Here is a 24,576-nt window from a genome sequence, read left to right as displayed (position 1 = left end):
AGCTGAAGTCCAGACTTTTTGGAAAAAAACAATAGTTTTGATGTTGTTTCGTCAAGTATCCGTATACCCATCTAACCATCTATTTATGCGTGGACCATAACGATTTTAGTGATATTGCAATAACAATCATGCAAGGGCTAAAGACCCAAGTGAAGCAAGAGAGGCTAGGGAAGGAGCTAACGAAGCTGGCTCATTGGCTATCTACCTCTAGCCTACGTATATGATGGCAAAATGACCGCTTCGCGGTCTTTTCGAGTGCCCTTGTTCTGTTTGAGTGGCAGCCCAGGCCTTCGGTCTTCTCAAGTAATCTTTGTTTTGTTCAGATAAAAACTTGAGCCCTTAGCTCTAGCGAATGAATCAATTAGTATGTGCATCGATTTCTTTGGTAAACAAAGCCAAAAGGAAAAATTTCCAAGACTCCCATCGTAATGATGCGATCCCTTCACGAAAGGCACAGGTATGAGCTGCCACTCGAGCAAAGTGAGGGTTGTTCACGATCTTGCCCGAGCTAATGCCACGATCCTCCTCGGGCAAGGCCGATTGTCATCAAAGATCCCGTGGAGCTGGCTATTTTGTCTAGTATATAATATATGTATGCAATAAAGTGTATGTCTTTCTTTCTTTTTCTCTGTTGTTTCACTGAACTTTCAGCTAAAATATTAATGATGGGAACGAGAAAATTTATTAGAAATAACTTAGAATCAGGAGAATCGGCAATAAAAATGCGAAAAATATAAACTGAGCTCAGAAATCGGAAATGTGACTTCATGAAAGCAAGCCTACGTGGGTCGAATACCTGAGATCATTATTTGCGAGGAGTTGTGGCCTGGTTGACCGATCGTTAGTAAGCGATGCAATTGGATGATAAAAAAAAAAGATAGAATCATTTGAACAGAGCAACATCGTTGCCACACAAAATCTTAGATCATCTAATTTAGAAGAGGCCGTGAACACGGTGCTGCAGGACCTACCTCTTCGATGAATTATCCACTAAATACGTCTATAAAATCAATTTTGTCTTTATTTGTGTGTTTTCATTATTCTTGGATTGATTTTTCACGTCTAGAAACTGTTTTTTTTTTTTTTTTTTTTTTTCTAAAACCGGATGTATATTTTTTCGAGCCTTGGCACTCTGTTGGATAAATTCTATCATAGCTTTTTATTGGCATTAAATTTATCAGTAAAGTTATCCTTATTCGCTCTGGTAAGTACAAATAAGAAGGATCGTTGAAAAAACAGACAATCGACGGGATTTTGGACCTGTTCAGGCCAGAATCGTTGTTTTGGGCCCAAATTGGCCTGAAGAAGTACTTTGTTGCGGTTTGAAGTCTTTAAATTTCCTTCTGGAAAGAACTCTCTTGTGATAATATATGACCACTTGTTTGGTGCAATTGCCCCTTGAAAAAAAAACAATAAAAGGGCTATAAAGGTAACTATTTTTCTCAGGGAAAATATGAGGTTTCTTATATCATTTATTAGCAGGCTGAAATCTCAGCTCTGGTGTTCTCAGTCCTTTTGAATCTGGTAGTATGATTTTCCTTCAAAACGTACCATTTAAGGGTGTTATCACCTGTATCTAAAGTTATGCAAATGTTTTATTCTAATAAATTTTAATTAGTAACTCCTAAGTTAAGACCCAAATCCTACCTTTCTGGTGTATTTTCTGTTCATGTTTTTTTTCTTCTTCTTTTACGGATATGTTTTGGTTTGAACAAAACATTACTGTTTCTATAGATCGATATGGTGTTAATTTTTCATTTTCAGTACTATTAAGATCGATTCTTCTCCATCAAAAATATCTAAGCGATAAAAAGGAGGGCAAATGGAATGAAGAACCTTCTGAACAAAAACCTAAGCTTGCCATGAAACGTTCTGAGTCACTCGATCGGACATTGGAAATTGATCAGCCAAAAGAGATGCCAGAACTAACTGAGAAACCGGCTTTAACTATATCAGCTGAGTCATCAGATGTCAATCGCTTTGAACAAGCCTTAGTATGCAATAGAAAACAGCTGGCAAGTGTTGGACCATTGGAAAGAACATCAAATGCTTCTGCAAGGGGAATGATTAAAGAGCAAGCACATTTGTCTCATGATGAAAGTAGAGCTATACTAGTGGAACGGCTGAAGTCTATTCTTCATTGGTCTTTCGTCATGTCTAGTAAACTGTAAGTCGGTATTTTTTTAGAATAACGTAGACCAGTGCAGCTGTCCAAAGGTTAAGCACTCGCATTTAACGTTCTTTAGTTTGAGAAATGACAGCTCAGAACTTACCGAGTTTTAAAATTAAATGGGCATGTTCGCAAGAGAGAGACGCTCCTCTATGACAAGGAATGATTTCTAATGATTCCTATGGTTCCTAATTTTCTCTTCTATTGATTTGAAAAAAGAATAACGTTTTAATAAAAAGTTTCTCAAAGAAAAGTAGGAAGTCAAAACCGAAGACCAAAGACGACGAGACATAGTCACATAATAATTCAGGACAAGCAGAAATTAAAGTGAATGATCCATTCTAGCTTAAATCACAGAATTTACTTCAAACAAAAGACGAGCTACCCATGGGCGTCATGTATGACGGGATACCGCTCCTCCAATATTTTCAGCCAGTTGGTAAGAAAAATCGTCTTGGTAAAACAGGCGCGAAGCGCCGTACTGGCTCGATTTTTTTTTTTTTTTTTTTTTTTTTTTTTTTATGAGGTAAACGGGCTGCTGGAAATATCTGACGTAAAATCAATGAAAGAAGTTCAGTCTCAGTTGGTAAAAAAAAAAGTTCTATGAACAGCAATGTCACCCAAATCAGTTGGTAAATTTACCGGCCAATCGGCAAAATACATTGCTCTCCCCCCCCCCCCCCCCCCAACCATGTTGGCTAGTAATGCTTCTGGAGCTATCATCCCGAAATCTTCCACAATGGGTTTGGCCGTGTCACTCCGGTAGGTATATTTATTAGATCGAAATTTTTAATATTTATTTTTTTATATTTAAGATATCTATTATATTAAAATTCGACAAGATGTCTTGGGGGATGTATGGGGCCGATAGCAAAAAGATCAAGGGGTGGCCTGTTTGTCCTCAAATCTCTCTTTCTATGTGATGGGGCCGGGGAAAAAATAACTAAATAAATAATGAATGGAAGGCATTAGGCTCTTTACTTGGGCACTGCTACTGGGTTTATGCTCAATTTTTAAAAAAAAATGTTCCGCTCTATTGGATGGTTGACAACAGTTTGGGAAACAGGAATTACTTGGTTGGAAATTAGAATAAGGAATTTACTATGTATAGTTTTTACGAAATTCATGTGTAAATTAAAGTTTTTCCTTTTTTGTAAGATAAAAAAAAATTTCATCTAGTTCAAACTCTCTCTCTCTCTCTCTCTCTCTCTCTCTCTCTCTCTCTCTCTCTCTCTCTCTCTCTCTCTCTCTCTCTCTCTCTCTCTCTCTCTCTCTCTCTCTCTCTCTCTCTCTCTCTCTCTCTCTCTCTCTCTTTCTTTCTTTCTTTCTTTCTTTCTTTCTTGTGACTGGACGTTTAACTTTTACTTTATTGAGAGTATACTTAGTGTCTATGAAATGTAGGAACTTATGACTTACCTAAACTTGCTGAAAATGTTACATTACTAACCATATCACAATACCTTGTGTTTCTATTAAATAATTGAAATAGATTATAATTTCTTTTTAGGCCTCCTCCAGACATGAAATCCGCTAAGGAAACATTGGTTGATAAGCTGAATGAAGAGAAAAACGTCACCATTTCTTTAGGTCCTCGGGGTGGAATCGTGGAAAAAAAGAAAAAGAAGATGACGTAAGACAAAATTTTTTTAACCTTAATTAGCATTTCAAAATGATTGAAAGAATGGACTGTTATTTTTCCCTTAAAGAGTAACATGTTGATAGCGAATAATAAACTTTTTTGTCAAATTCAACTTTAAATTCCGAAACAGCCTTAGAGCAAAAAGTGGCTGTGGAGGCTCGTTCAGTTGGAAAACATCTACTTTATGTCCAAAGTAGTGTCGAAAGTTTGAGATCTTTATCACTAGAATCGTGCAAACCTTCTAAAAATTATATTTTTTTTATTAATGTATTTATTTTTATTTTTTACAGCTTTATAATCCTCAAAACTGCAAAATTAATTGCCAGACCTTGATGTTAAACAGTTTTCATTGTTAATCTTGGCTCCTTAAACCGCAGTTATCCTAAATCGTCGAGAAAGTAAAATTGCGAGTTTAGCTAGAAGAATTCAAAACAAACCTAAGTTCTTTAGTTTTTTTCTTAATTTTCTAACCTTTGAAGTTTTATTTTCAATTGAAATAATTTCATTAAATATTAATTGTTCTGGACCTTAATAAAATCACTTCAGTCTTAATTATATCCTATATAAATTTTGCTAATAAAGTATATCCTAAGTTGTGAAGAAAAAATTGTGCTAATGTAACCGTTGTTGAATCAATATTACTTATTTCAAAAAATAGCTATTTGACAAGTTGTTGAGGATAAATATCTGGGCCCAATGCTGAGCTAGTTGCTAAAGTTGGGGTGTGGGCGTGTATGCTGGATTTTATTTTGGAAGGGGGATCAAGTTAAAGTGAGAAACAAAACGATTATGGCAACCCGAAAAAAAAGAACGTGTTTTAGAACCTCTTTTGCCCCAACATAAAATTTGAAGTCCTTTTGTCCACCTCATCCTTCCCCCATCACTACCTGAAAGTTTGAACACCATTTCCCAAGCTGCTCCTGAAATATTGTAGGTATGTCATTTCCATAGGCTGGACAGACACTTTGTCTTGATTTATTTCACAAGTCAACATTTAAAATTAATTTAGTCCCCCCAATACGCTCTGAAATTTTTAATTCGGTAGCCCAAGTTGTTGTGGCTATTCTGTATTCAAATGTCCTGAGTACTAAAGAAATGCACGTTTATCTGAATGGTTCTACAGAAGATACTGCACCTAGGGACAAGTGTACCCTCTTGTCCCTACCCCAACCCATAGCTACGACTTTGTGCATTACCATTCAATAACAGCAAGTCACACTCAGAATTGTTTCTCTAGTTTAGTTTCTGTAGTACATCTAATCATCGTCGAGGTCTTTAATACTAATAAAAAGCGATAATTTACTGTTATCTTCTTGAAGACTAAGGAAAACTAATCGCTTTATTTAGGTCTATACAATTAACTTTAGGTTTGTTGTTTGATAAACGACAAAATTAGAATAGCTAAGAAACCAAGAAACGAGCAGACATTCGGCAAGGACCTCCGCCAAGCCATCCTCAACGCCAACGCAGAAAAAGTAAAAACAAAACAAATTATAAAAACCTTTACCTTTTGAAGTGAAGTCGGCAGAGGAGCAAGACAGAAAGAAATAAAAAGGAAAAGCCAGGACAAATGAAAGACTATTCAAATTTTGTCAATAGTGTAATTTTGAATAGTCTTTCTTTTTTTTCTGGATTCAACATTTGTTATTGCTATTGAAATCATATTAATTTCGAAACTGTGCTTCGTATCCTCCCATGCAGTTTGAACAAAAATCGATGATGAATAAAAACTAATTTTTCATTGAAATTGCTTTATTATTATTTGTGGAAAGTGAGAGCTTGACAACAGCAACGACATTGTTTTTCATATCAAAGAGTTAAAGGTGCATGAAAAATAATGGCATAGTACCAGGAGACTGAACTTTACTCAGTCTCTGGTAATCAGCACGTGGCAGGCTTGTAAAAATGTGATTCTCGCCGTTGCTTATATTCTAACCGCAGATTAATTTGGCCTTTTTTCCCAGCCTTTTCCCCAGTAATTATTTTCGCTTCAATTGCGTTGTTACATAATTCAAAAACAACCATGCGTGATCGCATTAGCATAATTATCATGTTATTCTTTAATTTTAGGTCATGGAGTGATAAATCAGTACTTTCAATTGCACAAAGAAATTCTGGTGTGAATTAGACTCCTCCTTTCTATGCATTCTTCTCAGAATAACAACCTTTATAGTATGTATGTTCTCTTGGGAGGTGATAGACAATCTCAGCATTGGTTTCACCTACTTCTTTGTTAAGGCTCCTAAAATGACAAGTTCCTTCATTCTATTGTAATTTTGATCGCTTTGTGAATACTTTCTGATCAGGATCAACATGTATGTTTTTTTTTACGATTTTTTTTAAACATTTCCGGAGATGGCTTTTTTTAATCAGCACTTCGAGTGTTTCTCTACGGTTATTTTGGATTTGAATTAATAAAGAATGACGCAATACATCTCAGGCAACTAAAATTATTCATGCCTTTCTTTGTCGCATTTCTTCTAACTGCAGATTTCGTTGTGCATGATATTTTTTGCAATTTGTTGTGATGCTCGTCGTTTCATTCTTCCAATCGCATTTTTTGCTTTGCACCATTTTCGTTTGCGATTTGTTGTGATTCTCGCTGCCCCTTGTCCTTTAACCAAAGTTTCCTTTCTGCGTCATTTTCGTTTGCAATTTGATGTGATTCTCGCTGTCGCTTGTCTTCTTACCACATATTTTGTTGTCGTTTGTTTTCAGGAATGATTAGCTATGATGCTCGTTGTCGCATGTCTTTTAACTGCAGATTTTTTTGTGCTTCATTTTTGATCATCATTACTTCAGACACTTTTTCCATGGCTTTTGCTTTAGCTGGTCGGCTTCAATTGTCATCTTGTACGATTCCGTATGGCCCCATAAATCCCTACGAATATTCGACACTATCATCCCTGTGAACGTTTCGAATTTTTCGAAAGTCGTGACCCATCTAGATCGTTTATTTCAGGCTTAAAATTGTTAGTTTTCCAACTTACAGAAAAAATTATTGAGCCGTTTTCGAGAAAAAATATAGACATAGAAGATTATTGCTCTCTAAAAGAGAGTAGATATTGCCTTTTTAAAGAGAGTAGGTAAATACTCAGTTCTATATTTTTTTTTATGCAAGGCTTTCCCTCAGGTTGTATTTTTTAAGCTTTTGTATCTTTGAAGTTAGTATCTTTATAGTTTATTTCTGTACAAAATATAATTCTGCCAATAAAGTTTTGGTTTAAATCTTGTTCATTCTACTCAAAAAAAAACAAAAAGAAAACGACAATGTAAATTGAGTAAAAACATACTAAGAGACTATATTTATGAGATTCAAATAGCATTATTAATTACTGAATATGGTGGAGAGTGGTATCAATATTAATTAAATATAGATAGTGTAAAAAGTGTCCAAAGATACCCTGTCGTTGTATCTCGAAAAAAAAAATTTAATTACTACTAAAATCCATATATTTTAACCTCACAAATGTTGTAAAAACAGTAAACTGGAGGAATTGTGATCGTTGGCACTTTAATAACGTAATAAAATGTTGTCAGTACCACACCATAAACAGTGAATTTTAGGTGACAGAGATGATTTGAGATGCAATTGTGTACAGTTCTACTCAGACATCCATCCTCTCTAAAAAAAAAATCGCTCTCATTAGTATTGACATTCACCCCTTCGATAAGAGTATCATATTATATTTGACTTTATACAAATTTGTCTAATGAATGACCAGAAATTTTTCTAGAAATTACTGATCTTAAAACTTTCTCGCATGCTGACCAATGGTCTGCGTTGCGAAGGCACCGATCTCCTGATTTGATGCCTTTGGTGCAATATGTGGTTGGGGGTAAATCACCCGATGCTTCCCGTGTTTTCCCCTAGATTTTTCCAGGTGCTCATTTAGAGCTGTAATTCGAACTTGTGATAATTAAGGAATTCGCCTGACACCTTTGCTAACTTGAACTCAGCTTCGCTGCATAGCCTAAGCATAGCTATGTTGGTAATATCTCTTTCTCACAGATCCTAGTAAAATTATATGCCAAATACCAAAGCGAAAAGACATTATTCAGCTACATATCGTAATGTTTATCTCTTTTTTATTATATAAATTAATCCCTTAAACAAAAAACTGTTCCTATGAAAAGCGTATACGCATTTTTTTTTTTTCGTTCGTACGTTCGTATTCGTTCGTATTCGTTTATTTAAATAGCTATCATAGCACTCAAAAATGAACGCTAAATTTTTGTTCTCTTATAAAACTATGACGATGTAGGATTGACACCCTGTCGTTTAAGCCATGACAAAGTATTCTGGTCTGTTTTTAGTAACCTTTTTGCGTCTCTTCTATCCAACAGACTGTAATCATACTTGCTGTAAGTGCAAAGGTAAAGTATGTTTATGAACCCCGAATTTTACTGCTGGTTTTAAAAAGTCGTCCAACAGCAAGCTTTTTATAAATTTGCCCTTTTCTTTTTAGAAAGCGGGAACTGAGGGAACTCAGGCGAGTATCACTGCAAAAGGCTCTTAATAGGGAGAAAAATCCTCAAGAAGAAGCCAAAGATAAAGCAAGGGACGAAGAGATCAAACCGAAAAGAGTGTATCGAAGAAAACTTCAACCTCCTAAAGGTCAACCACGTCGGTCATCAAGACAATCTTTGAGTATGACTTAAACGAAAGAACTTGTCACCTATTTAACACAGCATTGATCGTGGAAATCTGTGATTACAACTTTTTTTTCAATAAACTTAGTTTTTCAGAAACAGGGGGGTTGTGAACCCCCGTAACAAGACAAACCGATAGTTTTCAATAATAAATAACAGGATCTTCACAAGCAAGATGGTATAACACACTTATCTTTGAAAGATAATTCTTTGGGATATTACGTCATTTTGAGCAATCTTGTTACCTTATCCCCCAAAATGTCGTCATTAGCTGGTTTTCCGAATGTTCCTTGCAAAATAATTTTAAATCTTCAAATGTTTCATATAGACAATATTTCATGAATAATTGAATTTTTATCTGTAACTCCTCAAAGATACCTGGGATAACATACTTTTCAACCCTTTGTGTGACAAAATTATACATTTTCTTAGGGAGAGCTTAAGAAAGGTGCGAATGTAGAACTTATATTCGATTCCCTATTTTCGAAAAAAAACTCATGTTGACTTCTTTAGTTTCTTTGCCGAAGTTAGAAAATGTTGAAAAAAATTATAATTGAAAAAATAGTTCAAATAAACAGACCTTTAAAATTCCCTATATTTGTAGAATTTTACAAAATTAGTGCTTTACTAAACATTGAGGTTGCTTGAGTTTTTTTTAGATCTGTATACAACTTGTGGACTTTCCTGCTCTTAAACCTGTTTTGTTGTGTCGGTTTTGTGTCTCCAGTAGAGCTGTGGTTTTACAGACTTCAACAAATATAGGAAAACGTCACAAACCAAAATGCCCCCTTCACTTGGTTAGAAGCTCGGGCCGTAGGCTCCACGCAACTGAGTCGCGCCATGCATCGCAAATGTATTACCTCATTTTCATAGGAACCTAATAGTTTTAGCTTTATTCTTTGTTTACGTAAGAAAAAGGAATTTGTCCATGTTTCTTATGATGTTAAACTACAGTATATGTGCAACAATTCAAAACGTTTGGTGAGTAAAGCTGTTAAACCTTGGTGTTCAAGTTTACTACTACTAGCAACTCACTGTAGAACCAAGCCAGCTGAGGCCACCACCTACCCACGCTCTTCCTCCATCCCAATCTATTCAAAGCCTCACTCTTTACACTCTCCAAGGAAGTTTCCATTTTCCTTAAAACTTTCCTAACAACATCCTCCCACCCCATTCAGGGACTACCTGCGTTTTGTTTGACCCTAGACGATTGGCTGACAAACACAATCTGTCATCTTTTATCCGTTGAACGTGCCCCAGTCGTCTCAACCTTTCTCTCATTATAGCCCTCGAAAGTCATATTGAACCACCTTTTTCGTATAGTTTACTGTTTGAGATATGGTCAGTCAGTCGGGTGCCCAAGATCACCGGTAGGCACTTTCTCTGGAAAACAGCTAGTAAATCCTCCTCTGTTTTTTGGAGTAATCACGCTTCAGAATTTATCAGTCAAAATGTCTATGCGATAGTTGTTTTTAACGTTGTAACATTTCAAGTTAGAATTTTCATTTTCTTTAAATCACTGTTTTAACTTAATCAGTGGCTCTGACGAAAAGACCCAAATTGTGGGAAGTTATCGTATTATAATGAAGTGAAGAAAAGCTATTCAGCTGAGTATCACCATACTAAATAATTTAAAATTCTACAGAAACCAGGCTAATGTCTCTATAATTACCCCGTTCGTCCTTATCGCATTTCTTATAGAGGGGTTTAATTAGAGTTTTCCTAAAATCGGTAGGTACTTCCCCTTTTTCAAAAATCATGTTCATAATCTTCTGTAACTTATTTCTAACTTCGTAATCACCATATTTAAAGGAACTCGTTTATCGACATTTGGGGCCTTATTAACTTTTACTTCTTTTAGTACTGTCATTAATTCTTTCTTGCAAAATAAATCGTCCTTCACTCCTAAGTGTCACAAACATATTCATTCTTTTCTATATCTTTTCCTGTAGCTCTACCATGGCTTAGCACATTCTCAAAATGTTCTGCTTATCTCTCTTTATTCGTTTCCTGTCACTAGTTGTGGCCCCGTTCCTTTATTAAAATGGGAAGAGTCCAGATCGACTTCCTTCACAATCTATTAACATACCAGTACAATATTTTACTATTATGTCGTCTGTCTTTATCTTCTAGATCTTCGGCAATTTTATCCATGGCCTCCACTTCACATCTCCTTAACTCATATTTTAATGCTTTCTCCACTTTCCTTATATTCTTCTTATTTTCATATGGTCTGTTGTTCAAATAATTCTTATAAAAGCCTCTCTTCCTCTCTATATAACATAAAGCATTTTCACTAATACTCCTAGCTTTGTTTCCAACTTTCTTTCCTAAGACACCATCAGTGACCTAAAAGACTATTTTCCTAAAATTATTCCATCCATCTTCTACATTGTCAAATTTTAAATTCTCCAGTTTAGTATTCAAATATTTTTGGAAATTTTCTCTCAAATTCTCAACCTTGAATCAATCAATTTTTGGTTGATTTCAATGCCTCCCGGCAAGACTTTTAAAGAGAAACAAGTGGAATCACTGGATTTTGCTTTAACTTCCTTTGAAAAAGTAAATAGAAATCGAAATCTTTTTTAATATTGGAGTTGTTAAATGAATGTAATAAAAAGATTCTGCCAGTCTGCGCGCTGAAAAAATTCTAGCCAAGATACAAAACAATTAAATCATTTTGATTAATAAAGATAATCAAAACATTATGTCTAGGGGGGGATGATTTTCCCCTTTGCCTCCCCCTTGGATCCGCCACTGGATCTCAAGGACATTCTTTACCAATGTAGCCAAGTATCACCTGTGAAAAGTTTGGTAGCTTGGAACAAGTGGGACTACCAAAATGGACCTATCCCTTTTGCAAATGTGTCAAATTGTTTAGTGTCTTAATCATCAAAATAGCATAGGATCTTTCAGTGTGATTTTGTTCCATTAGTACTGATTAGATTTCGGTAAAAAAAAAAATTGGGATATTCTTCAGGGAAAGAACAAAGAAGAGGATTCCATGCATTTTATATTAGAACTTTCCAAGCATAATTTACTCTCGTTAATTTCTTTTTTTACATTTTAATGAACTTCACAATTGTTTGCTGATTTTACTGAGTAGACCTACTTCTTAAAATCGCAAATGTATATACTCATTGCGGACTTGTCTCTTACAATGGGGCTCAGCTTTAATGGAAGTTCAACTCCGACCGGTTATACTTTTTCCTCTTGTGTCTTTGTAACTGTCACGAGTACACTCTACACTCCTAAGTACCCTTTTTTATCTAGTTACGAAGGATAGCTGCCATGTCTTCAAGCATAGTTGATACTGAGTCCGATACTAACGATTATGAAGATGCAGTTAGTGCAATGGATATAGATAGTGAAGGAGATAGGAGAAAAAGAAGAGAATCAACGTCAGCAAAGAAAAAGTATGCCTGATCGAGGTCAAAGTTTCAGTCTAGTTGGCTGAGAATGCCTGAGTGTTCAACTTGGCTCGCAAGAGATAAAGCCAATGACGAAAAGGGATTTTGTACGTACTGTAAAAAGAGCTTTATTTGTGGAAAACTGAACTTGGTAAAAATGCAAAATCTGCAAAGCATTAGGAACTAGTGAGGAGTATAGACTATGCAAAAAAAGCAACTGTCCCCATCAATCATGTGTTTGCAGTTGATCTTAAAGACGTTGAGACTACGGAAGCCAAGATGGTTGCCTTCCTTGTCGAGAATGAATTGGCTTTTTTCCTGATAAAGAAGCTAGTACCACCTGTGAAAAGCCTGCGAAATAAGTCTGTAACTGAAAACATTGCTCTGGGAAAACAGAAAGCAACAAACATTGTTCGTCAAGGGCTAGGGCCTTATTTTAATGAGATGTTTTGCGAAAAACTCGAGTCAACTCAGTTCACGGTCATTATCGATGAGACAACTGATGTCAGTGTGGTGAAACAACTTGCTGTTGCCGTCACATTTTGCAATTCAGAACTTGAAATAGAAGTTAACCTACTGGATGATCGAATATCCTGACTCAAGAGCAGAGACAGTCTTTGAGCTTGTCCAGAAAGCTATCAAAGATAGAAAGATACCACTTGAGAACTGGATCGGCTACTGTTCGGATACCTGCAATACCATGTCTGGCTCCGACAATTCTGTTGTCAGCAGGATCAAGGCACAGTATCCCTGGATCACCTGTGTAAAGTGTAGCAACCATGTGATACATCTAGTAGCATCTTATGCCTGTAAGAAGCTACCAAAGGGGTTAAAAGATTTATGTTGTACCGTGCATGCCCATTTCAACATGAGTGCTAAGAGAAGGAGCGACTTTGTTGCCTTCCAAAGATTTACGGACACAGATATCAATTAAATGTTCTTGCTGGGGCAGACGCGTTGGCTTTCACTTAAATAGTGCGTTGATAAGATTCTCAAACAGTGGAGTCCTTTGCAACTTTGGTTCCAAGGGTTAGCTCTCGAAGACCCTACTCACACTAACGATCGAGCTACACAAGCTTTGGCTAATCTACTTCTTAGAATCCAGTTTGAATTTGAAAGTTATATTCTTGAATTATTAAATGATTTTAGCAAACTCTTCGAGAGCGAGAAGCCGCTCTTCCATCATATAGAACCAGAAGTGGAGCTGCTGATCCGTAAATTGGCAATGAGCTTTATGAAAGCAGCTTACGTCAGAGGGACGTCTGTGTTAGAGTTGGACCCTGAAAATGTCAGGGAATACCTTGCTTTGGAAGAGGTATACCTTGGGATGCTCGCTTATGAATCTCTGGAGACGTTGCAGTTAGACCGAAGAAACCGCAATGACGACCTTTCTGTTAATTTGGTGCATGAGTCAGTCCGTTATCTTTAGGTCGATGCGATTAAGCAGATGCGGCAAAGATCCGTATTTGACAACGAAATGTTCGTATATGCTGGCCTGTTAGACTCTGTGATGACCGCCGACTCGGCAGCTCCAAAAAAACTATCAAAATTTATTCGCAAATACAAGCTTCGAAACTGGAATGCTATTATCATTCATGACGAGTGCCGGGAAATGCTGGTCTCAGATCTCCCCAAAAGTACTGAAACTCTGGATTTCTTGAGAAAGATTTCCGATATCAATACTCCCACAGGAAGTTCTAGATTTGCGAATGTCATGGTTGTGATTAGGTATTTACTTTTGCTACCATTCTCAAACGCCGTTGTTGAACGTTTCTTTACTGTCCTGAAAAACATCAAAACTGATTCTTGGAATCGTGTCTCATCCATCTCGCTAAAGACTGCGATGCAAACGAAGGTAGGAATGAGAAGGATGAACGTTCACTCCAAATCGATTATCCTGGACCAAAAGAATCATGTCGGTGAAAGCAAACGCGACGGTTGAAGAGTCTCAAACACTAGTTACTATACAACGTGAAGGTCTTATTTCCTGGGCTGATGCCGTTGCCGACATGTAGTTATAGCTTATTTCCATTGTATCCCAGTACTCCAGAAAATAGTTGTTTTTTTTTTACACAGCATTACATATTATAGTTAACCGATATCCTTATCCGTTCTGGTATCTACTAAGCGTGTATTTTCTCAAAATTTAGAGGCTTTCAAAGGAGCTAACTTCCGAGTTATTTGCCTTCATGAGTTCTAATAGATCTACCGTACATAAACATCAAATTTGTCGAGCTCTTTTAACCCAAAGTAACTTACAGATCGCGGTCTATCACGATAAAAGTACAATCTTTACTGAGTTAGCTTAGTTGCCTAATTGTTCAGACAACGGGCTGATTTGTATACCACTTAACAGAATATTGTATGTTTGAGCTGTACGATTAGATAGAACGTTTTGTCTAGAAGACTAAAGAACGAGCGTCCCGAGATATATTCTAGTCCAACTCAAGCAGAAGCGTCACTGACACACTTGGTTTTTTGAAGTTCTGTTCTTTTTCAGAATGAGATAGTTGCGGAAGTCATTTAGCAATTCACTGGCAACTAGATACTCGGAGACATTCTGGACTATATGAAAAATATCCATGAAATTTTAAACATCGATCTTGCAACTCTTTTCGTATCTTCGTGACGGGGGGGGGGGGGTCATTAGTTACATTAAAAATACAAAAAGGGAAAAATGAGATGCGAACTTGGAAGACAACTCTGGGTAAAAACGCACTTACTGATCCGCAATTCAGCTTGATGATATTTTAGGTGAAATTCAAGTAGCCAGAGCATCATTTGTCCAACCCTTTTATCTATCCCCGTTCACATAAACTTTTTCAAGAAGTGAATAAATAGAAGCTTTTGCTCTTTTTTCTTGTTTGACTGCCCATGGATCCGATGGAATCTTTTTGAGGGCAGCATTGAACTCCAGGAATTGTTTCAACAAAGAACACTTTTCTGCTTGTAACAGCTGCTTACCACAAGATTTCTATTTGAACAGATTTGTTATGGACTTTTAGGATTTTTTAACGGAAAATTTGACGGATTTTTCGTTCTCAGTCGTCGGAATTTTACGGATTTTTGGTCTACCAAAACGTAAAACCTGCCATCATGAAGTTCAAACACTGTTAAAAATGCAGCAACTTTTTTAAAAATAGAAGTAGAATGATATCGCCTTATAAACTTTGCTTATCAGCCATTATGACACACTCTAGGATATATGCAAGAAACTTCAGTTTGTTCCGATCTAACAGTGCTAAAGAAAGGTAGTTCTCCTTGGAAATGACCGACTAGTACTAGAAGCCTGGTTAATTTTGTTTTGGAGGCCATTTCCAAAACAGGCTGTTCAACCAAGATATTTGTCCTGGTTTATAATTGCTCCTCCTAAAAATAATACTATGAAATTCTGAAAATAGTTCTTAAGAATTCAAAAATACTTCAGCCTGCGTTGTCAAGGCTAAGTCATTCCCTCAAAGTAGGCTACTTCAATTGACATCCCTCCCCCTTAATTTGGGTTAAGCTTTACTTTTGTCACAAGGTTTGGAAAATGCATATTACTGCATATAGCAAGATTCTCATGATTGCATATTGTTTCTGTCATTAGCCTATTAGAGAAGCATGTCCATTTTTTTTAGCTTTCTAAAATTGGTAAAATTCTAGTTAATTGACTTCTTGCTATCTCAGAAAGGGTTTAGGTTAGGAAAATGAAACTTTCAGAGATGAATCTACAGACTAAATTATGTCCTGGGAAGGTATTTTGAAGTAACTACCTTTACTCCTTCTCCCTCTAGAGGGTCCTGACCTTTGATGACCTTTAAAAATATGTGTGTTATGAAAGTGAAACCTTGCAAAATAGATCTTCTGCTTAATTGAAGTACAACAAAATTGTTTTCAGCTTCATAACTTTGCTCAATTCTATTTTATAAGATTTTAAGGATATACAAATACATTTCCTAAATTTTGAAAGAAAACATTGATATGGTTCAAAATTCTACTCAAATAAGAGGAATTGCATTTTCAGAACTAAAGGCAGAGAAAAAGCAACTAGTAACTGAAAATTGAAGTAAAATGTTGTTTTGTCAAAATTTCAATAGATGTAGACCTGTCGTGCAAATTTCAGGGTCCTCTAGAGGGAGAAGGAGTTAAGGTTGATACTTTAAAATACCTTCCCAGGACATACTTTAGTCTGTAGATTCATCCCTGAAAGTTTCATTTTCCTAACTTAAACCCTTTCCAAGATAGCAATAAGTCAATTAACTAGAATTTTACCCTAAAATCCCCCTTCAACAAAACCAAGAAAGCATAAGGTAGACAAGGTTATCAAAATGCAATCATCAAAATCTAGCTATATGCAGCAATTCAAAAAAATAAAAAAAACTCACAAAAAATAAAATATCCTCCCTTCAAACTTTTAACACCACAGAAGCTTGCCCTTGACTAACTGCTATTTTTCCAGAAAATAGGGTTACAATGATGATAGATCATGACCATAACAAACAAGGCTTAACCAGTCAGACCTTGCTCTACTGCCTACAGGGTTTGTGGACTAATACACTTTGCTCTATAGACAGTGTTATCTAACTTTTCCCTCAGCTTCAAAACCATGCCCACTTTACACATTTTAGTTTGCCCCATAGAGGAGGAGGGTCAACCAGAAATAGATCCACTTCTAGAATTAGCAAGTACTACAGTACAGGAACTATACTGCTTTACAGCATAGTTCCAGTTTAGACAGCTTGTGATGAAACTAAACAATTTCCTCAATGTGCAAATATATACCCCAAATCAAATATTTTTCTATACATCACTCTTTTTTAAATAGATTCAACAGCAAAGAAGTAATGTTGACAAAATTAAGAAACAGAAAAGTTAATTTAGAGAATATAATTTGAGATCTATATTGGAACATTAATAGAGGACAGGGTAAAGCATAGCAAAAATCTTGTAGGAATTACATAATATAAGTATTTTATTTTTATTTTTGAACTTTTGAATTTATTTCAGAACTTTATAGGCTAGGTATTGTTTTGTTCTAAGGAGAAGCAATTGTAAACTAGGACAGAACATTCATAGAAATAACAGAAAATGTAAATTTGTTGGGGTTGACTAGTTTTCATTTATATATTCCTAGAGCAATATCTGGGGCAATCACAGTGAAGGAGGGCTAGAGTACATTGTTGGAAAAGCTACCTGAATATTTGGAAATAGCATAAGACTTGACATGTAATTACTTTGATTTCCACTTTGGAGAGAAATAAGGTCCAATGTTCAATCTGTTTGGCTCCATTGTTGAGATGGCAGTTTCAACACTTTACACAAAATATAAAAGAACAGAGTTGTGACTGTGTTTACTGCCCAGTGATATGCCTTCTAACTAAGAGTATGCTAGTATAGATGAAATTTAAGCCCACTTGGTAGCAGTGACTACAGATAGCTATGATCAAGGGGACCATTCTTCTGTTGTTGAGAGTAGACACCACCTCACATTGTCAATTTCTGATAGAGTATACAAGTTGGTTGGGTATGACAAGCAGCATCCCAGCACAGCTCTTTTATTTATAGCCTACATATATATTAGTCACTATTTGTGAGATGCATATGATGGGCAGCTCCAGTTGTATCTTCAAGGTTTGGCTTCCCATTCTTTGTCAAGTATCCTTTTAACTTAAACAGTTTGCTTAAACAGTTCCAATCATTGATGATCCTTTGGCTAAAGAAGTTTTGTCTGATTCTACAGTTAATTCCTGGCTTATGAAGCTTCTTTAAATAATATTTCATTTGTCTTTCATTAGGTAGCTGGGTAAAGAGCTTATTTTGGGACTGGTTGACAAATTTATATGTGAGTAGCATGCCACTCCAGTTGCATCTGAAGGTCAAAGATGGGAGTTTTAGGTTAGATAGCCTCTCACTATATAGTTTCTTACCAAGTACAAAGTTGCACTAGGTGGCCCTCCTTTACTCCTTCTCTCTCTAGAGGGTCCTGACCTTTGATGACCTTTAAAAATATGTGTGTTATGAAAGTGAAACCTTGCAAAATAGATCTTCTGCTTAATTGAAGAACAACAAAATTGTTTTCAGCTTCATAACTTTGCTCAATTCTATTTTATTAGGTTTTAAGGATATACAAATACATTTCCTAAATTTTGAAAGAAAACATTGATATGGTTCAAAATTCTACTCAAATAACAGGAATTGCATTTTCAGAACTAAAGGCAGAGAAAAAGCAACTAGTAACTGAAAATTGAAGTAAAATGTTGTTTTGTCAAAATTTCAATAGATATAGACCTGTCATGCAAATTTCAGGGTCCTCTAGAGGGAGAAAGAGTTAAGGTTGATACTTTAAAATACCTTCCCAGGACATACTTTAGTCTGTAGATTCATCCCTGAAAGTTTCATTTTCCTAACTTAAACCCTTTCCAAGATAGCAATAAGTCAATTAACTAGAATTTTACCCTAAAATCCCCCTTCAACAAAACCAAGAAAGCATAAGGTAGGCAAGGTTATCAAAATGCAATCATCAAAATCTAGCTATATGCAGCAATTCAAAAAATAAAAAACTCACAAAAAATTAAATATCCTCCCTTCAATCTTTTAACACCACAGAAGCTTGCCCTTGACTAACTGCAATTTTTCCAGAAAATAGGGTTACAATGATGATAGATCATGACCATAACAAACAAGGCTTAACCAGTCAGACCTTGCTCTACTGCCTACAGGGTTTGTGGACTAATACACTTTGCTCTATAGACAGTGTTATCTAACTTTTCCCTCAGCTTCAAAGCCATGCCCACTTTACACATTTTAGTTTGCCCCATAGAGGAGGAGGGTCAACCAAAAATAGATCCACTTCTAGAATTAGCAAGTGCTACAGTACAGGAACTATACTGCTTTACAGCATAGTTCCAGTTTAGACAGCTTGTGATGAAACTAGACAATTTCCCCAATGTGCAAATATAAACCCCAAATCAAATATTTTTCTATACATCACTCTTTTTTAAATAGATTCAACAGCAAAGAAGTAATGTTGACAAAATTAAGAAACAGAAAAGTTAATTTAGAGAATATAATTTGAGATCTATATTTGAACATTAATAGAGGACAGGGTAAAGCATAGCAAAGATCTTGTAGGAATTACATAATATAAGTATTTTATTTTTATTTTTGAACTTTTGAATTTATTTCAGAACTTTATAGGCTAGGTATTGTTTTGTTCTAAGGAGAAGCGATTGTAAACTAGGACAGAACATTCATAGAAATAACAGAAAATTAAATTTGTTGGGGTTGACTAGTTTTCATTTATATATTCCTAGAGCAATATCTGGGGCAATCACAGTGAAGGAGGGCTAGGGTACATTGTTGGAAAAGCTACCTGAATATTTGGAAATAGCATAAGACTTGACATGTAATTACTTTGATTTCCACTTTGGAGAGAAATAAGGTCCAATGTTCAATCTGTTTGGCTCCATTGTTGAGATGGCAGTTTCAACACTTTACACAAAATATAAAAGAACAGAGTTGTGACTGTGTTTACTGCCCAGTGATATGCCTTCTAACTAAGAGTATGCTAGTATAGATGAAATTTAAGCCCACTTGGTAGCAGTGACTACAGATAGCTATGATCAAGGGGACCATTCTTCTGTAGTTGAGAGTAGACACCACCTCACATTGTCAATTTCTGATAGAGTATACAAGTTGGTTGGGTATGACAAGCAGCATCAGCATCCCAGCACAGCTCTTTTATTTACAGCCTACATATATATTAGTCACTATTTGTGAGATGCATATGATGGGCAGCTCCAGTTGTATCTTCAAGGTTTGGCTTCCCATTCGTTGTCAAGTATCATTTTAACTTAAACAGTTTGCTTAAACAGTTCCAATCATTGATGATCCTTTGGCTAAAGAAGTTTTGTAAAGAATTCCTGGCTTATGAAGCTTCTTTAAATAATATTTCATTTGTCTTTCATTAGGTAGCTGGGTAAAGAGCTTATTTTGGGACTGGTTGACAAATTTATATGTGAGTAGCATGCCACTCCAGTTGCATCTGAAGGTCAAAGATGGGAGTTTTAGGTTAGATAGCCTCTCACTATATAGTTTCTTACCAAGTACAAAGTTGCACTAGGTGGCCCTCCTTTATGCACCTTCAATGAATTACATATCATATTTGTAAGAAGGACAACCAAGGCAGGTTCCAAAGTCAAGAATTTGTCTCATAATAGCCTTGTATAGCTTCAAGAAGATTCCATGTGAATGGCTATAAGTGTTCTTTTAATAAGTCCAAGGCTAGAATTTGCTTTGGAAACATTTTATGCAGAGTGTTCATGGAGCTTTAGAAGATTATCTATAGTGACTCCCAGGTCTTTGTCATTGATGTAAGTTTGGAGAGGAAAGGTGATGATATATGGTTATTATTCATGGTTTATTGCTGCAGAGGGTTACTGTGACCAAAATGAATGGTGACACAATTTGACATGTTGAAAGAAAGAAGCCACCTGTTTGCCCATGCCTGAATGTGGTCAGGGTCAGATTGTATTGATGATTTATCTGGTGCACCAAATAGTTTTGAATCATCAGTGTAAATGGTTAAGTGGCTGCTACCTTTGTAGATCATATCATTTCCCTTGGAACAGTGTCCAAACTGTTCCCTGAGGAACACTGCTTAGAACTTTACAGGGCTGGGAGTAAGTACATTTGTTATGTGCTGCAAAGAGCTGTACAGTCTGAGATCTACCAGCCAGGAAGTCCATTAGCCAGTCTACTAATTCATGGTTGATTCTTGCTGCTGTTAACCTAAAAAAAAGCTGGTTATGTGGGACCTTGTCAAACACTTTTGCTAGGTTTAAAAGAATCAAATCAACAGAAGGCCTTTGTCTAGTAACTTGGTAATCTGTTCATAAATTTCTAGAAAATTAGTTTCTACAGATTTTCCAGGGAGAAAGCTGTGCTGCCTATTGGAGATAATTTCACTAGTATTAAGGTTTTGAATAAGTGCATCATTAAAAATCCTCTCAAGGACTTTTGCAACAGCAGATATGAGGCTGATAGGTATGTAACCTTCAACTTTGGATCTATTCCCTTTTTTAAAGATAAGTGTGATATAGGCTAGCTTGTTTTGAGAGAGGACACTCTTATGATCAAGGGAATGTTGAAAAGGTATAGATGGCGCAGGGGCAATTTCGTGAGCAGCTCCTTTACCAGATAAAGATGAATGTTGTCAGCACCAGTGCTTTTGTTGATGTCCAGGCATTTGAGTTCTTTTTCAACCATAGAAATAGTAACTGTAATTCAACTCGTTTGCTTCTGGATGTTGGACTTTAAATAGGGATTGACAACTTTATCAGGTTCATTTGTGAAGACTAATGCAAATTGCTCATTTAGAAGATGAGCTGTATTTTGGGTGCCAATGACTTTGTTTCTGTCACTTGTTGTTAAGCATTTTATGGATCTCAGCTAGAAACATAGGTCCAGAATTTCTTAGGGTTCAACTTGCTTTGGTTGGCAAGTCTTGTCTCAAAATTATGGTACAGTTGTTTGGTAAGATTCCTTAATTTATTTTGGGCTTTGACATATTTTTCATAATGGCCTGGCTTATCCTTTTTCACCAATAGTGTATCTTTACAGTCTTATGCTAGCCCTTAGGTATGGGGGCAAAGCTTTCTATTGTGTTCTCTTGCAAAGTTTCCACGAGTAAAGCCTGGGATTTCTCCCACTGCTCATTGTACCCACCCTGGAGTGTCAACTTCCAGTTATTTTGTCTCAGTATGACCCTAATCACCTTGTAGTGTGGAAATATCCTTTTTTTCATCTGTTTTTTGCTTTTTGTCTATGGGTAATTAATTCAATGGTGAGGTGGTCACTTTTACCAACATGTGGGAGATAATTTGTTTTTTGGATCTGTTCACTACCATAGGCAGCACATTTGCACTGCCTAAGTAAAGACCAATGTGGTAACAGTGTATTATTTTTTTTTGTTTAGACTAGGGCACTTTGTATTGAAGCAATTTTCATAGAAACTTTGAAAAGGGCTTGTTGGATTGGAAATTGAAAGGACTAGTGCCCTTTATAATGGTCAGAAGTGCATTGGAGGACAACTAACCCCTCTTCCATGCCCACCATTTCCCCAACACATTCAAACAAAATTTAGAGATAGCCATTTTGTTCAATGTAGTTGAAAGATCTTGAAATTGTGTCTTTGAGAATGACAACCCCCTCACATCCCTCAGGGCAAGGGTTGTAAGCTATGCCCTAGGGGTATTTAAGGTTTATATAGAAAGGCGGTCATATAAACTTCAGAGGGGGCTCATTAAATTTCTAATCAGAAGTCAAAGTGCCCTTTTTAAAATTCAGAATGATTGAAGGGTGGACACCCCCCCCCAAACACCTTGTGTTTTTTCCAAAATGCATCTGATAGAAATTTTGAGATGGCCATTTGTTGCTGTATTAACTTCAAAGACAGCACATTCAATTGGAAATTGAAAGGACCAGCGCCTTTTTTAATAGTCAAAAGTGATAGGAGGGCAACTAACCCCCCTCCCACAGCCACCATCTCCCCAAACACGTCTAATAAACACAAACACATCCAATAAAAACTTTGAGATAGCTATTTTGTTCAACATAATTGAAAAGTCTGGAAATTATGTATTTGAAGATGACTCCCCCCCCTAGCTCTCAGGACAAGAGTTGTAAGCTGTGACCTGGGGCCATATATGGGTATAAACTTTAGAGGAGGCTCATTGGATTTGTAATCAAAAGTCCTAGTGCCCTTTTTAAGATTCAGTACCATATAAGATTCAATACCTGTCTATTTTTCACAAATATTTTCACCCTTTGCTTTCTCCTGTAAAGAAACTGAAGCATCCACTCTATGATTTCATTATGTATTCCAATTGCAAATAACTAGCCCTTAGTCGACAGTGACATACCTTATCGAAGGCTTTTGTAAAATCCAATAGACCCAAGTCAACAGGGATTGCTTTATCTAGATGCTCAGTAATATAATCATATACATGAATCAAATTAGTCTCAACCGAGCGTCCACGTCTGAAGCCATCTCATTGGTGGTCAAGTATCCAATAATGTGAGTATTCAGGATTCCTTCTTAGATTTTACCTGCTACAGATGTAAGACTAATGGGTGGATAATTGGAAACGCTGATGTGGCTACTCCTTTATGTACAGATGTAACGTTAGCATTCAGCCAATCCTGAGGAATCTGATTAGCACCAAGAGACTTCTGAAACATGTTCGTAAGGGGGAGGGCTATTTCTGCATGAGCTTCTTTCAATGCTCGTGGGTGAACCTCATCAGGGCCAACAGACTTGTTAGGATTAAGCAGCTTCAGTTGGCTCACCATATCAGAGGCAACCACAGTTATCTTTTGTATTCGTTCTTCAATAGAATATTCTGGTGCTTCAGGTACGGGGGCATTGTCTGGAGGTTTGAACACTGACTTAAATTGACAACTCAATTCAGCTGCTATATCTTTCAGGGTACTAACGGTATTGCCATTCACAAGTAGTTCTGTAACTGAGTGTCTCCCTGGTTTCCGAGCTGAAGCATACTTCCGAAATCTCTTACGGTTAGATTTTGAATCAAATGACAATCCCTCTTGATATTCAGTCATAAGTTTTCTCATGAGATACCTAACCTTATTTTGTGTTTGTTTAAATTTCTCATGGCTCTCATTGGAGCGGTTACTTGTGTATTTACTCCAATACTTCTTTTTATGCGCAGCTTGCTTGACATCACGAGTAATAAATGGTAGGGTTTTGGGTCTTCTTTTCCAGGAAATTTACTGTATGTTTTTCTGTTGCGTTAATCAAAACCCTTATCATTTCAAGCCAAGCCTCCTCTATATTCTTAACATCAATGAATGACCAATCCTGGTGTGCCAACTCTTGTCTGACCTGGTTTGAGTTTGTGTACACATGCTTAATCCAATTATCCTTTTGTGGGTACAACCTAAGCCAACAAGTAATTTCAACATGGTCACTTGCTCTGAATGGTGGTTCCAAATCGATACTAATGAGTGTCTCAGGTCATTAATGAACAAAAGGTCTACGCTAAAATTTTTTACTGTTTTAAAAAATAGAGTTAAGAGAAATAGTCAAACTTTAGCGTAAAGAGCGGGGCGTTGATGGGGAAGCAGCCCCGTTCATATACGAAGTAAATTCTGTTCGTTTTAAGTTTTAATGTCGCTCCTTACTTCCCGTTAAAAAAAAACTTGTTTTTTTTTAATTTCTGAACGTTTTTAAATCAATGCATGTTTTGATTTTGGCACTCCGCAGGTGAATAATTAAAACGAAATTTGCATATTTATTTTTTTGGCTAATTGGCTTTCTCGTAGTTTTGATCAAATGATTTTGAGAAAAAAGGAGCGGGGGAGGAGCTAAAGTTTACGCTAAAGTTTTTAATTGTTTTAAAAAGTAGAATTGTGGCAAAGAGTCAAACTTTAGCGTAAAGAGCGAGGGATTGCGGAGGGGACAACCCATTTCATATACGGAGTAATTCTGTTCGTTTTCAGTTTTAATGTCGCTCCTTACTTTCAGTTAAAAAAACTAGTTTTTTTTTTATTTAATTTCTGAACGTTTTTGAATTAATGCATGTTTGATTTTGGTTCTCCTCACATAAATTATTTAAATTAAGTTTGCATATTAATTCTTTTTTTGGCTAAATGGCTTTCTCTTAGTTTTGGTCAGACGATTTTCAGAAATAAGGGGTGGG

At 36.2% G+C, this 24,576-nt stretch overlaps 2 protein-coding genes across 3 annotated transcripts in view; both read left to right on the top strand.

Annotated features, from left to right (window-relative positions):
• LOC136030215 (uncharacterized) overlaps nucleotides 1-8,561 on the top strand; it is an 83,066-nt gene extending 74,505 nt beyond the window's left edge. The window contains exons 11-13 of the mRNA XM_065709017.1: nucleotides 1,765-2,167; nucleotides 3,678-3,800; nucleotides 8,279-8,561. Of these exons, the coding sequence (XP_065565089.1) occupies nucleotides 1,765-2,167; nucleotides 3,678-3,800; nucleotides 8,279-8,471 (719 nt within the window). The 3' untranslated portion in view covers nucleotides 8,472-8,561. The remainder of the gene's footprint in view (nucleotides 1-1,764; nucleotides 2,168-3,677; nucleotides 3,801-8,278) is intronic.
• Nucleotides 8,562-14,974: 6,413 nt separating this feature from the next.
• Nucleotides 14,975-24,576, top strand: part of LOC136030213 (adrenodoxin-like protein 2, mitochondrial) — a 29,148-nt gene continuing 19,546 nt past the window's right edge. For both annotated transcript variants that reach the window (XM_065709016.1, XM_065709015.1), the window contains exon 1: nucleotides 14,975-15,123. In XM_065709016.1, the coding sequence (XP_065565088.1) occupies nucleotides 15,023-15,123 (101 nt within the window). In that variant the 5' untranslated portion in view covers nucleotides 14,975-15,022. The remainder of the gene's footprint in view (nucleotides 15,124-24,576) is intronic.

This window comes from Artemia franciscana, chromosome 8 (assembly GCF_032884065.1).
Source record: "Artemia franciscana chromosome 8, ASM3288406v1, whole genome shotgun sequence".
NCBI classification, from domain to species: Eukaryota; Metazoa; Arthropoda; class Branchiopoda; order Anostraca; family Artemiidae; genus Artemia; species Artemia franciscana.
This window is presented reverse-complemented; position numbering and strand designations above follow the sequence as displayed.